Here is a 20,528-nt window from a genome sequence, read left to right on the forward strand (position 1 = left end):
TCACAGCCTGAGTGGGGACTCTGGTGATGCTTCCATGGATTTGGGTGGGTGGGTGAGGTGCCATTTTTTGTACCATTTGGGTATTTTCTGATCATTGTGTTTGCCCCTCCCAGACTGACTACATTTAGGATACTGCAGTGATTCTGACAAGATAGAAATGGTGTATCTCCCCACCTCCCTCCACCAGAATAGAGTATAGGATTGCTCTGATCATTGTGTTATTAGGCATTGTTTTTAATATATATATTTTCTGACTCTGTTTCTTTACGATTATGTGTAGGAACTTTGGAAAATGTGTGCGTATCAACTTTCAACCATAAAATGGAGCATCAGTTAACTACAGACACAGTTGAAAATATACGTATATTTTCCTGACATGATCTGATGTACAAACAATTAGATAATACTGATGATTAAAAAAAAACAAGGAAGTACAATGAGATACTTGGAGCTTGTCCAGACTCTACACCTTTGGTCTCCTTAACATTTCAACCACTTTGTCTTTATTTGACGCTTTCCTCTTTATCCAGTTGAGATGATTCCTCACAGTAGCGAAATGAAGAACTAAAGCTCAATTAGAGCAAGGCTCAGGCAATGGATGTGTCCTGTGCTCTTAGAGGAGGGGGATTTGATCCTAAGAGTACAACATATCCTTCAACATTTTTCAGAGGAGAATACCAACACTGTTTTGTATTTGTAACATCTCTATTTCCATCTAACCTTGTGGCCATTTCCATACTGAGGATCAGTCTTCAAGATCCCTAACTCTCCAAAAGAGTTAATCATTTACTCTCCAAAAGTCTGCCCTCTGGAATGGCTTCTGAAGCAGGGAAACTGGACAGACACTCTGTGGAGCAATGAAAGGGAAAAGCAGCACGGTGTGGTGTGTCCATGTGCACAAATCTATACGCGTGTGGACTAGAGTCAAGGTGAATCAATGCACAGAGATTTAACCTTTTGAGCCCTGAGCCGATGGGCTGAAAGATGAAGTACTCATGTGCCCACATGTGCTACTAACTATTTGTAAAGTCCTCCCTAGCAACTCCCCAAAAGTCAACACAGGGACGAACCAGCGACTGTCGCCAGAAAGCAGGGGCTGCCCCTGGGAAATGAGGACAGTCGGAAGGTATGATGCAATAGCCTTGACGTGGTAAGTCAGGGGTGAGCAACTTATGGCTCTCCAGATGTTTTGGGCTACAACTCCCATCAGCCCTAGCTGGCATATCCAATGGTAAGGGCTGGTGTAAATTGTGGACTAAAACATCTGGAGGGCCACAAGTTGCCCACCCCTGCTCTAAGGTCTGGCTCGTGGGAACAGAGAGGCCTGTAGAGGGCTGACCACCACTAAATTTTCTCTGCCCCCACCACTAATTTTTCTTTTATGAACAATTTTTTTTAAAACAGTTTACAATGTTATTTTAAAAGGCCAGCAGAGAGATGAAAAGTAGCCCCAGCTACTTTTGCACTGGGGGCTTTCCCCAACAATGCACCCTTTCAAGTATTTTGAGGAAATGTGAATTATACTTTGGAAACCTTCCCGGCAGGGTCACTCAGGAGCAATACACGGGCAGGATTCAGCCTGAACAAAGGTGTCTATGGAAAGTTTAATGCTGTAATTGTGTTTCACAATGGCTTTATTCTTTTGCTGTTTTCTTTAGGATTTTTCTTCCTGTTCCTTTGCAACTTGATGGTGCTTCTAGGCCCACAGCGGGTAGCATTTTACTTCTTGATTATCAAACATACTTCCATTGTAACTTTGCAGTTTTAAGAGGCTACTATAATAACTGAAGGGTGTTGGCTCTGCTTCTTTCAGAAAAGCTACATCTGTCCATTCAAGAAAAGTACCTCCGTTTAGTAAGGAATGGAAATGTCAGGTCTCACTCAAAAAGATCAAGGTAATCAAGCTCCTGGCCTTCTTGGCCACAGGGGTAACGCAGAAGTTCCTTCCCCAAAGATGTGATAGGCTCATCCTAATAGGAAGAAAGGCATTACAAATAATAATTCATCCTTCTGCATTCATGTTCCGGAGATTTAAAACCTACCAAAATTAGCAGTTTATTTCTTACTGAAGACTGATCAGCTTAATTGCAGCGGGGGATGCAGGGTGGATTCCTGCATTGAGCAGGGGGTTGGACTCGAGGGCCTTGTAGGCCCCTTCCAACTCTGCTATTCTATGATTCTATGAAGTAAGATAGCCAGGAGTCCGCTAGCTGGTATTAGTACAGTTTAGGGTAAAGACAGATCAAAGGTTTTAAGAGCATTCATAGGAGAGTCTTCACCCACTGAATGAGCACAGCTTTGCACCTTGAATTACATGTATATCCCAGCAAATGCTAGATTAACTTACCATCTTGCCCCTCCTCACATTGTATTTTAGGAGGTCTTTCTCTCTCCCCCCATTTTTGGTATTTTTAAAAAGTGACTCATGTACATTGTTCTCTTTATATTTCCTTCCTTCACCTTGCCAAAAAATAAAAAAAGAAAGCAGTTGCAAAATGGCTCTAGGGAACGTGAGGAGGATATTTTATGACATCAAAAGTGCTCGCTAATAGGCCCTCTCTACAGTCACCTTGTCCCCAATTAAGAATGGCCACACAGAACTTGAAAAATGCCTTTTGAGAGTTCACCTGGCATCCTTGGGGCCCTGTCAAGCTCCAGAGTGCTGCCTTTTGGCCCACTTCTTTGGTCATTTGGCTGCAGATGTACTGGCAATGGCTGACAGACTACCAGCCATTTTGATTTTCCCACAATGACCCCAGATCACCCGATGTGGTGTCACGCCTGGCCACTGTGAGAAAATTAAAGGAGTGGGCAGCTTCTCTGCCCCTGATGTCAGGTATACCCATGGCCAGGGGTAGGAGTGAGCAGGCCACCCACCATATGACATTTTGCCCTTCTAAACTGAAGCTGGCCTTGTAGCCCTATGACAGAAAAGCAAATATTTGTGCTGAAAGCAGTGAGGAGGATTCTTTCAAACTGGCCCCACTGCTTTAAACTGTTACATCAGTCTTTGCCCTTCCATTCCACCCTTGCAATAAACCCTGTAGAAAGGAACTTCCATACACTAGAAATATTTAGCACAGTCATAGAATGAGCTGGGGTGGGGGTAGGGAGGGGGAGGCAAGCTTTGGGAGAGACCCACCTTGTGGTAATCAACCAGGTCAGCCAACGTTGAATGCTGCAGCTGGTCCACACCAAGGAAGCTGTAAGAGTCCCCAGAAGCATCTATCAGGAAGTGCTTGCAGCCCTCGGCTGACAAATATGAGAGGACGTAGCCTTTGATCTTTTCACTGACCCGGATCAGAAAGCTACCAGATGCCAAACCACTTAAGAGTTCTTCCGCTTTCTTAGTGGTTAAAAGACCTATCCCAAAGACAAAGGCAAAATCTAAACAAGAGAAAAATATTTGCTGGCTTCTTGTATGTGAAAATCATTCACCCGGACCTTCTCAATTACAACAGAACTGCTGTATCTGATTGCCCTACGGTCTCATCCATCCAACCACTTTTCAAGTTTACCACTAAGTGGTCTTGATGCCATAAGACAGCTGCGTCCTAAGGACGTGATGGAAACCCTGAATAGGTGTCTGGAGGCAGTTTTGGGATGGATGAAGGCGACCAAATTGCAGCTTAATCCAAAACAAAATGTTGTGGGAAGGGAAATCTGCTGATCCCGATGGAGGTTTTGTGCAACTGAGTCCAGACTGGACCCCACTCCCTGTAAAGAGCCAGGTACTCAATTTCGGAGTTCTCCTGGACTAGGCACCTTGGAGCTGCAGGTGGCATTGGTAGTCAGGAGAGCTTTTTACCAGCATTGGCTGACTTGCCAGTTGCTAACTTATCAAGAGAAGGCTGACCTTGCCTTAGCAACAGATGCTCTGGTTATGTCCGCTCTTGATCACTGGGGTGCCCTTGATGGTGGTCCAGAAAATACAATGGCAGCAACTAAAACTGGGGCAGGACATTTGGAACAGGTTGCACCTATTGTGTGCCAACTATACTGGCTGCATCTTTATTTCCAGGCCCAATTTAAGGTGCTGATATTTGTTTTTAAACCCTTAAATGGGATTACGTTATCTGAAGGGCCATATGCATGCATATAAGCCCACACGAGATCTGAGGCTCTGCTATTTGGTCTAACAGTGAGAGCAGCAAGGTTAGTGAAAACCAGGACAGGGCCTTTCCTGTGGTGACCCCACATCTCTAGAATAGCCACCCCTGGGAAGTGTATACAGGCCCCTTTTTGTTCTCCTTTAGGAGGATTTTAAAGCTGATTTATTCCAGACTGCTTTTAGCTAATTTCAGTGCACTTTGATTTAAACTAAAAAAATCATTGCTCTTGTCTTCTTTGCTATTTTAATTATTTATTGAATATTTATTATTATTATTATTATTAATTTTAGATTTTAAAGTATACTAGAATCTGCTATGTGAGAATGTTTACCCTGAAAAGTGAGTTATATATCTATTAAATAAAAGTAATACATAATCATCTGAAGCAGAGGAGGTACAAAATGGTATCCCTTAAACGGCTATCTCCCAAACAGGGACGTGAAAATTGTACATTTAGGTGATTTCTCGGCTAAGGATGCAAACAGTTCACAGAGGCCATCTGGGATTATTTATTGATACAGCACCATCTCTGAACGTGGCACTTAGTTTTCAGAGCAACATCAGTGAAAAAGACAAACACCAGGCCTAAGGAGCTTACAGCCCAACTTTCAGCAGTGGGACAGAAAATAGAGGCGAGAATAACAAACGCCAGAAAGAGGGGAAGGAAACAAAGGCATAAGGTTAAGAAGCCTACTGTGAAGGAGGCTGCCACATGCTCCTCTTCCCGGCCTGAGTCTGGCACCCAGAAATAACAGCCACATCACGTAAGGATCAAAATACTTTATTAATTACAAACCGAAACTCTGGTGGAATTCCCACTTCCCAGGGCTGGAACCAACACATAAGGGGAAAAGACACAGCACAGAAACATTTAAGGCAGGAAGGACAACACAACACTTCCCCACATTCACACACTCTACCCATGCCCCTGCTTTCCACGGACTCCACCTCTGCGGGCTAAAAGCCTTGCAGACAAAAGAAAAGATTTCCTCTCAGCCTAAGGCACCAGAATCCGAACTGCTGCAAGGAACCAGATTACTGGCGCTGCCGGGATCTTTTATCCGCTTGGCTGCACGTACAGTATGAGATCATCCCCCAGGTGCAGAGCTGGACGGTTCGATCGTAAGTCTGCCCAGAGGCGAACTTCTTGAGAACTCTTAAAGGGACCTTAACTCCCTCAAGCCCATCACACCTACAAATTCCCCCTCCTTCTCAGCATAGGTTATTTTGTGCTTGTCAAGGGAATGTACTCACCATGGAACCAAGGTGCTATTCTGTCCGTCGATTTCTCAAACCCAGCTCGGAGGTAGAGCTGCTCTTCCTTGAACCACTGGATAATACTCTCCTGAGTCGAACTGGAGACTGTTCGTTGCACTGTCTGCTTTCTGTCATGGCAAAAAGGAGGGGTGGTTAGCAACGGTTAACATTTGCCCTGGATTTAAGTTCACTAAACACGGTTTGGGCAACTTGCATAAAATCATGCTAACTCTTTTGGTCTATTCACAGAAGCGGTGGCCCCAGGTCTGACAGGCTCTTGGGCTGATGCCCTTAGCATGCCTGCCCCTCTTCTCCAAACAAGCCCAGCTGCTGCCGCCACTGGCCATCTGCTTGCCCTCTTCTTTTGGGCCCAGCCTGCGTGGCTACGCAAAGGGAGAGGAGAGGGTGCAGGAAGCGAGTGGAGGCTTCTTCTCCTCCGTCTTGCTCCTTCCTTTGCTGGCTTGCTCATTTAGATGGGGATGATAAACAGGCAGTGATGGCCAGGAGGAGCAGAAGCCAGTCCAAGGGCCTTCAGAGGTTGGCAGTGGTTATACTTCCAGCCTAGCCATTGAAATGAATGGCATTCAAGTTAGTCCTGTCGCATTTATTCTAGAGTAAAAAAATGTAGCGCAAGGGGGGTGTTAAACCTCTTTCAGCCCGAGTGCTAAATTCAGCTTTGGAGAAGCTCTTGGGGCCAGTGGAGGGGCAGGGGGGCAGCAGGGCTGAAGCTACAAGAAGTACTGGCATAGTTTAGCTTAGAACGCTTAACTGCCAGTGTCATTTCAGCCTTTTAGAACAGGGGAAGGAACTGAACAAAACTTGGGAAACCACCCAATGATCAGTGGCAATGGGGCTGGGGGGCTGGGGAAGGGGCCGTGGTGTGTAGGCTGAAGGTTCTGCACTAGCGGTCTTTAAAGTAACCCATGCTTTGCGTTCAATGGAAGCACCTTGGATCACTCCTTTACAGTTCTGACTGGTTGCTGTCATAGGGTGACCCTATGAAAAGGTGGACGGGGCTCCTGTCTCTTCAACAGTTGCATTGGAAGGAGAATTTCAGCAGGTGTCATTTGTATGCATACAGCACCTGGTGAAATCCCCTCTTCATCACAGCCAATAATAGTAATATATTTTTTTAATTATTATTATTATTATTATTATTATTATTATTATTATTATTATTATTTCTTACCCGCCTCTCCGATTGGATCGAGGCGGGGAACAACATCAAGCATAAAATACATAAAATATTGATTAAAATCATGGTATACACTGTTTAAAAACATCCTAAAAGCATCCTAAAAACATACTAAAAACATCCTAAAATTCTACTGGATAGGCCTGCCGGAAGAGATCAGTCTTGAGGGCCCTGCCCTCTTTTATTATTATTATTGTTGTTGTTGTTGTTATTTATTTATTTATATAGCACCATCAGTGTACATGGTGCTGTACAGAGTAAAACAATAAAATAGCAAAATAGCAAAACCCTGCCGCATAGGCTTACATTCTAATAGAATCATAATAAAACAATAAGAAGGGGAAGAGAATGCACCAAACAGGCACAGGGTGGAGTAAAACTAACAGTATAAAAGTAAGATCAAAATCAAGTTCTAAAAGCTTTAGAAAAAAGAAAAGTTTTTAGCTGAGCTTTAAAAACTGTGATTGAACTTGTAGTTCTCAAATGTTCTGGAAGAGCGTTCCAGGCATAAGGGGCAGCGGAAGGAAATGGACGAAGCCGAGCAAGGGAAGGAGAGACCTCTAGGGCGGATCCGCACGTCGGCCCCAGAGCACATTTATGCGACCCCAGGGCACCCCGAAAAAGATAGTCTGTACTTGCCTGTAAAAAGAAACGAGGAAGAGACGACGCCGACGACGCCACCCAGCTTCCTGCTCCCCGGCCAGGACGGAGAGCTGGGTGGAGAGCGGAAAAAGCTCTCTACCCCGCCTTCTTCAAAAAGAGCTCTCTGAGCCGGCCGGGGAGCAGGAAGCTGGGTGGCGTCGTCGGCGTCTCTTCCTCGTTTCTTTTTACAGGCAAGTACAGACTATCGTTTTCGGGATGCCCTGGAGTCGCATAAATGCGCTCTGGGGCCGACGTGCGGATCCGCCCTTGGGCAGGTGAGAAACATGGCATCAGAGGAGCGAAAAGCACCAGCGGGGCAATAGTGTGAGATGAGAGAGGAAAGATAGGAAGGAGCTAGACTGTGAAAAGCTTTGTAGGTCCACAGGAGAAGTTTATATTGGATTCTGGAGTGAATTGGAAGCCAATGAAGAGATTTCAGAAGTGGAGTAACATGGTCAGAGTGGTGAGCCAAGATGATCTTAGCAGCAGTGTTGTGAGCAGAAACCAACGAATTGATGTGAGAAGAAGGAAGGCCAGTGAGAAGAAGGTTGCAGTAGTCCAACCGAGAAATAACCAATGCATGAACAAGAGTCTTGGCAGAAGAGACAGACAAAAATGATCGAATCCTGGCAATATTATACAGGAAAAAACGACAGGATTTAGCTACTGCCTCAATATGAGGAATAAAGGGTCGCTCTAGTATAGCTCCTGCAGCTTTAATGGTTGTGATGAAGAGGGAATTTCACCAGGTGCTGCATGCATACAAATGGCACCTGCTGAAATTCCCCGTTCAATGCAACTGTTAAAGAGGCAGGAGCCCTGTCCATCTTTCCATAGGGCCATCCTAGACTGGTTCTGACTGAAATCCAGAGTGGACCAGCCTCCGCTGGTCAAAGTCTTCAGGGTTACTAACCTGTCTGGCTTCTGGTTGGCTGTTCCAGCAGAGAGGTTCTTGGGCTTTGGGGGTAAAGGTGGAGGAAGCCGCGGCCTTTGCTCTCCTGTTTTAGCTGCTTTTCCTTTGTGGATGCCTTGCAGTGACAACCTCTTGTAGTCGTCTCGGGCATGTCTGGCAAGGGAACGTCGCCTTTCATCGGCTGCTTTTGAGCGCTGCACTGAAAGAGGAAAAGAACATTGGTCCCCAGTTCTTCTTTCAAGGTCTACAGGCATCTCTGATATCTCAACGCACACAAGAGGGAGAAACCCAGTAGGAATGAAACAAATGCAACAGTATTTGCCTGATTTTTATTTATTTATTTGATCGATAAACCTACCTTCCTACCAAAAAAATGGCGCTCAAGGCAGCTTGATGGAAACATCCTCCCAGATGTGCCCACCCAGGCCCTAAGATCATCTACAGAAGCCCTTCATTCTGAAGCCTGGAGGGTGGCTAGCAGAGACCTAGTGGTACTGACTATCCTCAGCTGCGCAGATACAGATAATAAAAATTTAAAGAGGTAGGGGAGGAACAGGCAGCCAGAGGGAGGAGAGGACGTTTGCCCAGCATCCCTCTCCTTGTATCCTCCTCTGGCTGACTCATTCCTTATCCCCCCACCCCGTGTTTTTTTTAAATATCAGCTGCGCAGATACAGACAATAAAATAAAAAAGTTCCTGTTCCTCCCCCCCCTTTTTTTTAAATTTGTATAGAGTGGGGGAAATTCGCACTTGTGTTTCTTCCCATGCAGATGCCGGTCTAGAAACAAAGCCCTATGAAGAGAGACTGAAAGAACTGGGCATGTTTAGCCTGGAGAAGAGAAGATTGAGGGGAGACATGATAGCACTCTTCAAATACTTAAAAGGTTGTCACACAGAGGAGGGCCAGGATCTCTTCTCGATCCTCCCAGAGTGCAGGACACGGAATAACGGGCTCAAGTTAAAGGAAGCCAGATTCCGGCTGGACATCAGGAAAAACTTCCTGACTGTTAGAGCAGTGCGACAATGGAATCAGCTACCTAGGGAGGTTGTGGGCTCTCCCACACTAGAGGCATTCAAGAGGCAGCTGGACAACCATCTGTCAGGGATGCTTTAGGGTGGATTCCTGCATTGAGCAGGGGGTTGGACTCGATGGCCTTGTAGGCCCCTTCCAACTCTGCTATTCTATGATTCTATGATTCTATGAAATGCGGGAGCCAGGCACCTCGCGGTGCCAAAGCACCTCCGTCAAGACAGGGGGCAGCACTTACATGATCCATGATGTTAGGATTCTACCCACCCGGAAGTGTGGTGGTTTCAAGCAGCATTTGTTTTTGATCAGATTCTCAAGATGAAATTCAGGCTACCCCATATCCCTTTTTTTAATATATAACTTAGCAATAAGAATGCAACTTGACAGAAGTCCTATATAGTATGAATTACACAATACTAAACGTGGTTTTTTTCATACCTCAAAGCTTATGTTTCTGGTCTTTTGTCTAATTTGCAAACAAAATAAAGAACAGGAATCTTAACAACTTCATCTCTTCTATGGGCTGCTCTCTGTATCTATAGAAAGTCTACATGATAAACAAGTTAAATGGAAGTATTTTGATTTCAGCTGGCTTCAGACTCTTTAAATGGGCTTAAATCCAATTTAGCTTGTTTATGCACAGGGATGTAACTTGGGGTAGACTTACTCTTTATGTGTAGTTGCATGACTCTTTTTTTTTTCAGGCCTTGCCTCCTCTTTTATACAATGCACCAGGGGAGAAGGGCTCTTTAAATCAGGGGTGGCAGGGAACCTATGGCCTTCCAGATGCTGTTGGACTCCAACTTCCATCATCCCCAGCCACCATGGCCAATAGCCAGGAATGATTTGCCCCCTGCCTTAAATCTTTCTCCCCGTGCCTCTTTTCCACTGAAAATCATCCCCTCCTGGGGAAGGAAAAAGGAAAGGAACCTCTCATGCAAGCACTGAGTTATTACTGACTCTTGGAGGGATGCCAGCTTTCGCTGACGTTTTCTTGGTAGGCCTTATAGTGGGGTGGTTTGCCATTGCCTTCCCCGGCCATTATTCCCTTTCCACCAGCTAACTGGGTACTCATTTTACCGACCTCGGGAGGATAGAAGGCTGAGTCGACCCGAGCCGGCTGCCTGAAACCAGCTTCCGCTGGGATCGAACTCAGGCCGTGGGAAGAGTTTCAGCTGCAGAAAATGCTGCTTTACCGCTCTGCGCCACAGAAGAGGCAGGTGCATATAAGCCCTAGTTAAATTCACTCTGAGCGGCAATAGCTCTCCCAGATCTCGTGCAGTCATGGCTCCCTGCCCTGTGACCCAACATGCTTTTTTAACTGAGGATGCCGCAAACTGAATCAGGAACCTTACTGCATGCAAAATATAGGAGCTGCCTTATACCAGGTCAGATTATTTGTCCCTCTACCCCAGTGTTGACTACCCTGCCTGGCAGCAGCAGCTCTGCGGGGTCTCAAGCGGACATATTTGCCATCACCTGCTACCTGACCCTTTTTAAACCAGAGATGCTGCCTGAGCCCAGGACCTAATGCATGCAACGCAGGTGCTCTACCACTGAGCTGTGGACCCTTCCAAGGAGAAGCAGTGTCAACTTGTGTTCTTCCAAAGAGCAATGGCGCCCTCTCCAAGATTTTCCAAGGTGTGATTCCACACAGAAAAGGTCACAAGGGGACAGCTTCATCTTAGGAGAATGATGGGCGTGACAGCTCCCCATTCAAAAGGATCACAGGTTTGCCCTGATCAGCATGGTCATATACAAGGTACAATATTAGGGTGCCTTACAAGATTCCAACCAGTGAGGATCCTCCTTGTCTGATTTCTGCATTGACTCGTAACTGTGATTCAGGGTCACTTCTTGCGCTTTGGTCTCGTCCACTGCTGTTTTCATTGGCACTTCTTTGTTCTATCATATACACACACACAAAGTGAGCTATTTTGTTGAGTGTCCCAATCAACTTTCTTCTTACCAATCACTCCTTTTTGGAGTGAATGGGCAATTTTTAGCACCTCATCCTATAAGCTTTAAATGATTCCATTGCTAGATTAGTCAACTAAAGTTTTAATCCCATATTAAAAACTGTGCCCTACAAGCCCACGTGCTGATAGCCATTGATGAGAGGTAGACTGAAAACAAGTAAAACCAACCTAAATATGAAGGGTTGGGTAAGAGACGGTATTTTCAACTCTCTTAAAAACTGTCCCATTTATAGAGAGATCACACTAATTGTGAGCAGCTAGGACTTATTTACGGGCTTTTAAAAATGAAAACTGAAATGTCAAGGAAGACGTCAAGGCCTCCTTTGACCCGCCCCTTACCACCCGCCCAGGGCTGGTGCCAGGCTATTTTGCGCCCTAGGCAAGGTGAGCTACTTTCACACACACACCCCCCAAAAAAATGCCAACTTTGATTTTTAAGGACATATGTTTCCTGGAAAAAATAAGCACAAAACATGAAACTGCTAAATTTATTTTAAAGTGCAAGAAATACATGATGCCAATTATAGCAAACAAATTGGAAAGGAACATCTAAAATGCATTATTTAATAGGAATATCACCTCCAAAACATCCCCCCAACTCACACACGCGCGCACACACACACTCAGCATGACTCACGCCAAACAAACACACACATGAACACATGCATTCACTCAAAGACCCCATGCACCCATACACTCTCCCTCTCTCTCTCTCTTCCGGGTGCGTTCCGGAAGTCCGAACGTGGAGCCGCCCCGCCCCCACCCCAGCGTCCCTGGCTTCGCTTCAGCTGGGCGGGGCGCCATCTCGCCCGCCCTGGACCAGCTGATTTCTTGGGGTGGGCCAGCTCACAGCCAATGCGCGTGAGTGCTGCACTGTGCCCGGCGCCCCTCTTAGCTTGGCGCTCTAGGCGGCCGCCTGAGTGGCCTCTATGGTAGCACTGGCCCTGCACCCGCCCCTACATTACACAGCAAGCTTGCAACATGGGCTGTTACGTACAAGAGAGCCAACTATTTAAGAGTTTGGGGATGTGTTTTTTAGGTCACATCTGCGTGACTCATACCTCTGGAACGCCAGGACACAAACATGAGAATTGGCCTAAAATGCTGCCTAAGAAACCTCCATTGTTTGCTTACCTGCTGAAAGCTGTACTTCCTTGAATGACTGATACAGTCTGCCAACATCTGCTCTACGCCTCTTGATTTACTTGCAGGAGGCTAAAATTCAACCAAACAGAAACACAGGAGTGTCAGCTTTTCACACCTCAGTTCAAACCTTGAACCTACTACACCCACGCCAAGATTTTCAGACCCAGGTTTGCAAGGAGGTGATATATATTTTACTTCAGTGTTGTGTAGCTGATTGGAGAGAGTGCTGAAGAAAAGAGACCTGTGTCCACTCGATCTCCACTCGACTGAGAAGTTCACTGGGCCAGTCACAATAATCTGACGTGAGGGCTAAACTGGGAAGAGGACCCGGGTGTGCATCCAAGACCCACCTCCCACATCTCTATGGGCCTGGGTGCTGTAAGAGATTTTCATGCTAGACACAAAGGGGGTGGTCTGCGTGTGCAGCTGAACACAGTGACAGTCCTCTACCTGTGATGGGGAATCCTGAGAAGACAGGACTGCCAAACGTGGGGAGTTTTATAAGTGCATTCAGCTGGATGCATTTATAAACCCCTTAGCGGAAAGACCTCTTAGAGCAGCTGGGCATGTGGGGCGTTGGGGGTGGGGCACTGCCTGTGCACCGCACGTCCCCTCCCCAGTTTAGCCCTCACATGTTGCAGGTGAATATCTGAACAGAGCTTATCTCTCAGCCTTGTTGTGAAAATGGAGGGGAGGAACCATGTATGCCATCCGCAGCTCCTTGAAGGACGGGCAGAGTAAAATTAAACAATGAAATGAAATAAATAAAAAGATAAAAATTCTGGTACTCCAAAAGTCAGTCATTCTAGATTCGCCAAGGAAAGAATAAGCTACATCACATCTTATATTCTGAAGATGAGCTCCCCTGAGCACACATAAAACGAGAGCAACAATGCAGAAGGGGCTGTGAGGGCCCAATCACTTTAATAAATTGTGAATTTATGAAATTATTTCACAATTTATGAAAAAAAATTGTGGCTACTAGGAGGAGGGCTTTCTCCGCTATGGCACCCTGGTTGTGGAATGAGCTCCCCAGAGAGGTCTGCCTGGCACCTACACTATACACTTTTCGTCGCCAACTGAAGACCTTTTTATTCTCTCAGTATTTTAACACTTAATTTTAACTTAAATTTAAATTTTACTGTTCTGACTTTGTATTTTAATCTTATATCAATTTTGCTGCGTGGTTTTATCCTGGTTGTGCTTTTGATACTGTATTTTGTATTTGTGCTTTTAACCTGTGGGTTGTTTTATTATGGTTTTGATTTTTGTGAACCGCCCAGAGAGCTTCGGCTATTGGGCAGTATGAAAATGTAATAAATAAATAAATAAATAAATACTTGTTTGGGGCCACTTGCTGAACTTTTTACTGCCATAAAAATGAAAGGAAACCGATTCCAAATTAGCTCTAGCTGTGCACAACTAGTTACATATATCAACTAGTGGCAACGCACATCAAAAGATGCTTCTGACAAGGACCAGATTAACTTTGTGATTTATAGAAGAGAAAATGTACAGACTGTTTTCTACCCAATTATTCGATAAGGAGTAAAGTTGCTCCACCTTTCAGCATTCTAGCCAGGGAGTGCTAAAAGGTACTTGGCGTATTTTAAATTCTGTATTGAATATAGTTAAGTTAAATTAATTTGAACAGATTGCTTGTATTTAGGCATTTGCTATTTTGCATTGACTTACAATGGCCTCACCATAAAAATATAAACTTCTAGTTACATGTCTGGGTAAAATTATTATCCTGTACCACAGGACAGCGGAAAGGGGAATTCTGTTATGTTTGAAAGGCCGGGGAGGTGGGGCGGTGGGGGGAAACCTTTGGAACAAATGTGCAGTTCTTAAAAGTGACAGGCTGTGTCTCCAGGTGATCAACTGGCCAACTTATTTCCTGGTTGGCAGTAAATAAGTGGCAAAACACTTGGTGTGTAACTCTTGGGTGTGTGTGAAGTGGGGAGTGTGTGTGTGTGTGTGTGTGTGTGTGTGTGTGTGAGAGAGAGAGAGAGAGAGAGAAGAGTCTGAAAAGCAGCTCTCACCGGAATCCCCCCCTCTGAATTCAAAGCCTTCATCAAACATTGATATCACGTTTTAAAGGTTCTTGTGACAAAAATGTGTGTTAGAAATGAATTCTTAAATTTCTCAGCGATCTCATATATGCAATGTATACCACACTACAAGTCACAGAAGACAGGGGGAAATGTGGAAGTCAGGGTATTTTTTCAAGCATCTGAAAGCCAATGATTATGTTACTGGAGTGCCATGCTTGTGACTGTAGAATGGCTGTATCCTGCACAGCACTGTAAGCGTTTGGATGTTTGAAATCATGTTGGAAGGCCAAATCACATGGAAAGCTCCTATATCGGTTCAGCAGAGGCAGCATAAACCTCTAGTACAACACACACTTCATTTCAGGTGAGTGTATTCAGCCTTAATCTTTGAAAATGAGGGGCAGAACAATATATAAGAATTTCCAGAGCGATAACCAAGTTAAATCTGTTGCAGCAAAAGCAACAAACCGTCTTGGGGCACCTCAAAGGCTAACAAACGTATTCTGGCTTAAACTTTTTGAGGACTAGAATCCACTTATATTAAGCTTGAAATTGGAAACTTCCCGTCATGAAGATCAGAAACGTCTCATCCATTTCAGAATCCTGCCTAATGAATCCACAGAGGTTTATGCACGTCTTGTACCTGAGACAAATTCAACTCAGGGCCTATTTCCCATGTTGACCTCCAAATTCTGATTTTAGCACCTCTATCAGCACATTGAGAAAGGCTTCTGCGCTCCTGTCCACCAGCATGTGGGATCTTGTGACCAGCCTCCTTAACAAACATTCCTTTGCATTAAATATTAACACAGAGACAGATTTGTTCTGCTCAGAGACGTGAGTGAAAACTTGACAAGGTGTAAATTCCTGCCCTTGTTCTAAAGCAAGAAAAATGACAGTGAATCCCCTTTCAGCCTTCATTGCATAGATGACCCTCTTTTTGTTTTTTACTCACAGGTAAGTGTGTCGACCCTGGATTCAGACTGTGACCACTATGTGGAGATATTGGAAGTTTAATCCTCCCCCCCACCCCTCCTATTCGTTTTCTGAAATCCTCCCTCTTCCTGCCTGCAACATACATATGAGGGCTAAAAAACCCCACACCAAATGACCTCCATGGGACCAAAGCATACCTATACACCCATGTAGTTTTCTACTTATGTACCATGTACTTTGACCAATGGAATTTTAAAAATAGCCAGCAGAAACTCTAGCAAAAGAGGTTGTGTGAGGCTGTTTGTAGATTCTGTTCCATGCATCAAACAAATGCCTAGAACAGACAAACTGGAAACAAAGAATCTGTTATCAGTTTTAAAGAATTCTAACCCTCCTTGTTGTAGAGATAAAGAGGGCCTTTTCCCACTAGGAACACACTGTGCTGCTGACCTCAAGCAGTGGTCTTGCAAGATTCGGATCATGTTCTTCAGACTAATGAACCAGGATGTGCATCAATGTACCTCCTTCCAAGAGTAGAGTGGATTTTTCTGCTGCGTAGTTCTTCCCAGCTTTTGTTTCTTTACTACTACGTGTACCTGGCTCTAACTCCAGCATGGATTTTTGCCTCTCCCTTCCAAAGGGCCTGTTCAGAAGACACCTTAAACCCTGCTGGTTAAGGCTTTTGGTTAAGCAGCAGGGTTTAAGGTGTCTTGCGTAATGCGTTTTGCTAAACCCTGCTCACTCGCTAACCACAGTCAGACCGTCTGCATCAGGTTTAGCGGCTCTAACCCTGGCTTAAAGTGTTGTGTGTGACAGCATGGCTTGTGGTTAGTGCTAACCCCAGAGAACCACAGAGCCTGAAGTGTCATCTGAACAGGCTCTTAAGCTTTTTTCTTTTCTTTTTATGCCTTTAAAAACATTTTCTCTCTCTAAGCACCTGGTATGTTGTCCTTTAAAATGTTTATTCAGCACTTTTTAAAAGGCCAATCTCTTTTTTTTTATACTTAAAAAAAAAAACCTTTGGGTGAAGGTGGGGAAGTGGCTTCATGATTTCCAATCAGCTCTCTGCACAGCCGGATTTACTGGAAACAAGAAAAACCCGTCACTCTTTTCGGTAGCGATGAATGTGCACCCACAGCAGGATCACTGCTCAAGGGCTGTGCACCTGTATGAAGCCTCATTGGAAGAAAAATCCAAACAAGGAAAACCACGTATTTCAACTTTCCCAGCCCTCCCCTACAAGCTGAGGGAACACAATTTCACCTCCCACCGGTGTTCCCATAGCAGTAGAATGTCGGCCATGCTGGCTAGGAATTATGGGAAGTCACCAGGCGGTTGTCTATATGCCCCATCTACCTGGTGGCGCTGCGTAGTTTACACGATGCGGCCACCAACTCACACCCACCACAGGCTTTCCCCCCCAAACTGCACACTTAAAAAGTCAGTGAGTTGCTGCGACTTTTTCCTTTACTCTGAGGTCACCATGGACTCTGTTCTGTCTGTTGGTGGTGACCTTGCTTTGCATTGAGGCTGGGGGCATTCCAGGGGCAGATGAAGGCCCACAGTAGGTAGCGGGGACACACACAGGAAGGCCAGACAGGGGGCAGGCTCAATGAGCTGAATGGCAGCCGGCACTGCCTGGAAAGCCTGCGCTCCCTCCTGCCGTGGGGATTTGCTGCTCCCACCCTGCAGTTGTGATGCTGTGGGGTTTTGGATGCACAGGCGGTAAAGTGACGCTCTCAAGATAACCCCCTGGCTGGGGAAAGCTGAACTATATGGCTGTGTATATGGAAGTTTCATAAATGCTGTGCTTTGGTTCTGCCCAGTTCGGGCTTTGGCCCCACCCATCTACCAAGCACTTTTCTCCAAGGGAATTTGGCCCTTGTGGGTGGGTGGGAGGAAGGTCCACCACCCCTGCTTTAAGGGCATTGGAGTCAGCAGCAGCTGGCAAGTGATAACGTTCAGATCCGTGCCATGAAAAGCTTCACTCAACATTTTCTGGCCAGGCCCAGTTACAAGTTATGAAAAGAAATGGGTGCATTGCCAGGCAATTGGTTCAAATCATGAGGAATCCAGAAGCCTCCTCCACGGGATTACTCTTTCCCTGGATTTTAGGACTGTAATTTACTGGATATGGTAACCAGAGAGGAGACTATTGAGGCTGGGGGCATTCTGGAGGCAAATTGAGGCAGAGGGTGGGTCGGGGGGACGGACACATGTGAACCATGGTGAATAAGCCTTTTTGCTTTATTCATATACCCGGTCACTACGTTCAACTTCTAAGGTCCTCCTCCGGGTGCCTACTCCAAGAGAGGCCCGGAGTGTGGCAACGAGGGACAGGGCCTTTTTGGCGGTGGCCCCCAGACTGTGGAATGATCTCCTTGACGAGGCTCACCTGGCGCCAACACTGCTATCTTTCCGGCGCCAGGTTAAGACTTTCCTCTTTGCCCAGGCATATGGCGGCACATCTTAATCACCCACATGTTTAGTTTTTAATCAGTTTTTAATTATTTATGTGTGTATGTTCTGTGTTTTAGAATTTTAAATTTTGTATACTTGTTTTTATCTCAATTTTAGAATTTATGTAAACCATCCAGAGAGCTCTGGCAATGGGGGCGGTATATAAGTGAAATAAATAAATAAATAAATAAATAAATGCTTAAAGCCATAGTTTAATGTGTCTTCTGAACACAGCCCAGCTTTCTGGCTTAACCACCGTGGTTAAAGCCATGGTTTAAGGTGTCTTCTGAATGGGGCCTATATGTGTTAGATCCAGGAACTGTGAAGTTGAGGGTTGGGCAAGACAGAGAGGGAGCAAGGCAAAGGTAGACTGGAGACACCAAGAGCAGCTCTACTACTTGCTCTGACCTCTGAGCGAGCCTGACAGGGAATCACTTCTTGTCGTGCGGGATATCCCTCGAGTCGTTCTAGGTGATTGGTATAAGGAGGCTTCCCTGGCTGGTCTCCCTGTAGTTGGCTCCTTTGGCCAAAGCTGGCTGAGCCAGAGTTACTTTTGTACTGAGCCATTGAGCTACTAGAACAAGATGCAATGTGAGCTTCAATCCTCCTCTCATTCATAGAACCATAGAATAGCAGAGTTGGAAGGGTCCTACAAGGCCATCGAGTCCAACCCCCTGCTCAATGCAGGAATCCACCCTAAAGCATCCCTGACAGATGGTTGTCCAGCTGCCTCTTATAACTGGTTCCATTGTCATACTGCTCTAACAGTCAGGAAGGAAGGGGGAAGAGGCAAACTCTTAGTAACATTCTGATCTTAAGGCCTGTAGTGCGGGAGACATGTGATCAGACCTCCAAACCTCTTTGTTTTAAGAGTGAAAAGCAGCTGTGGAGGGCCTGAAGTGAATTGGCGGAGGGGGGAGGTTAACCCTCCCCCAACTCCCTGCACCATTTCTCTGCTCAGTCTGTCTTACCCACTTCCTCCCCACCTGCCATGGGAGGGGCAGATCACTCTTGCTAGAGGTTTGATCACATGCCGAAGGCATAGACGGAAGAAGGCAAGGGTTAACTTTCCCCACTCCAACGGCATGACAGTTCAGTGGTCTACGCAGCAGCTTTAAAGACCTCAGCTGAGCTTTTACAAGTGGTAACACAGTAGGATGACCATATGGAAAGGAGGGCAGGGCTCCTGTATCTTTAACAGTGGTACACAAAAGGGCATTTCAGCTGGTGTCATTTGTATGCATGCAGTACCTGGTGAAATGCCCTCTTCATCACAACAGTTAAAGCTGCAGAAGCCCTGCCCTGAGTGACCAGATACAAAAGAGGGCAGGGGTCCTGCAGCTTTAAATGCTGTGATGAAGAGGAAATTTCACCAAGTTCCCCATATATACAAATGACACCTGTTGAAAATCCCTTTTCTGTTCCACTGTTAAAAATACAGGAGCCCTGTCCTCCTTTTCATATGGTCACCCTAACATAAAGACTAAAATTACCTGGACATATTCTTGATTTCTGGCATTTGCAGCAGGTGGTGCTTTTTCCCCATCTTTCTGCCTCTCCTGCTTCACAGAGTTTTTACTGTCTCCCTGTGTTTCTGAACCAAATTGGGCGTCCGATGGAAAATGCGGAGGCGATGTTACAGAATGCTCTGCAAACCTTTCCACTGGACTTCTATAAATAAACAAAAGAGGAATTTTGCAAGAAAAACACATACTTTTCAAACAATCTGTGCTTCACAGCTGTGCAAAATTTTATTGTGCTGTTTGACAGGTATATTTGCTTGTGCGTACGTGTGTGTCACTCCCTCCCCCAAATCTCCAAAGAGCACTGAAGTGGTACAATCTGATGCCACCTCAGGAAAGGACACCTGAAAAGGGCACACATAAATCAGTCCTAAAAAAATCTGAATAAATAACAGAGGCATGGAGCTCTTAATTGAGGGACAAAATACTCTCCCACATGCAGATTATACAAAGTACCAATATAATTTTGCCTGGGTCTTCGAGTGCCTACTCCGAGGGAAGCTCGGAGGATGGCAACAAGGGAGAGGGCCTTTTCGGTGGTGGCCTCCCGACTGTGGAATGATCTCCCCGATGAGGCTCACCTGGCGCCAACATTGTTATCCTTCAGGCGCCAGGTCAAGACTTTCCTCTTCTCCCAGGATTGAACGGCATTGAACGCTAAGTTTGTTTTTTAATGGACCCCAGAATTGTTGTTTTAAATGGATGCTACTGTTTTTATACTGTTGTTTTTATGTCTCTGGTGATTTTTAAATTTTGTATACTTTTAATGTTTACTGTTTTTAGCTATTGTGAACTGCCCAGAGAGCTTCGGCTGTGGGGCGGTATATAAATGTAATAAAATAAATAAAATAATAAATAAATTTTCTCTGTTACTGAGATGCAGCTGCTAGGATAGGTGGTGTTCAACCTTTCACTCTAACATTTCCCCTGTCTAAATTTATCTCCCTTGGAAACTGCTATTAGCCCTCCAAGGTGGACAAGGGGAGGTACTTGTATTTCTGCCCCTGCACCCTGCCCCCTGCCCCCTCAGACAGGGCTAACAGCACCTTTGGGTAGGGACATTTAGAATAGGAGGGGATTGACATGGGAGAGTTTGATCCCCTCTTTCCCTAGCACCTCTGTTCTGATCAAATTGGCAGCATGCAGCAACAGCAGCAGGACCTGCATTTCAGCTATTTTTTAAAAAGTAGAGAGATGGAAGCCTTCCATCACAGACCTTCTGCCCCAAGGCCTGGCACCTCATCCAAAACAAAATGGTAAATGCTTATATGGGCTAAT

The 20,528-nt window shown here is 45.4% G+C and overlaps 2 protein-coding genes across 2 annotated transcripts in view; both read right to left on the reverse strand.

Moving 5' to 3' along the window:
- USO1 (USO1 vesicle transport factor) overlaps positions 1-20,528 on the reverse strand; it is a 306,934-nt gene that overhangs the window by 195,010 nt on the left and 91,396 nt on the right. The window lies entirely within an intron of this gene.
- The window catches only part of SH2D4A (SH2 domain containing 4A), a 29,487-nt gene continuing 10,411 nt past the window's right edge, over positions 1,453-20,528 (reverse strand). Inside the window, exons 3-9 of the mRNA XM_063131702.1 lie at positions 19,221-19,398; positions 12,263-12,343; positions 10,934-11,054; positions 8,120-8,318; positions 5,367-5,497; positions 3,143-3,363; positions 1,453-1,970 (exon numbers count right to left, since the gene is read on the reverse strand). Of these exons, the coding sequence (XP_062987772.1) occupies positions 1,878-1,970; positions 3,143-3,363; positions 5,367-5,497; positions 8,120-8,318; positions 10,934-11,054; positions 12,263-12,343; positions 19,221-19,398 (1,024 nt within the window). The 3' untranslated portion in view covers positions 1,453-1,877. The remainder of the gene's footprint in view (positions 1,971-3,142; positions 3,364-5,366; positions 5,498-8,119; positions 8,319-10,933; positions 11,055-12,262; positions 12,344-19,220; positions 19,399-20,528) is intronic.

Source organism: Elgaria multicarinata, chromosome 1 (assembly GCF_023053635.1).
Source record: "Elgaria multicarinata webbii isolate HBS135686 ecotype San Diego chromosome 1, rElgMul1.1.pri, whole genome shotgun sequence".
In the NCBI taxonomy this organism is placed as follows: domain Eukaryota; kingdom Metazoa; phylum Chordata; class Lepidosauria; order Squamata; family Anguidae; genus Elgaria; species Elgaria multicarinata.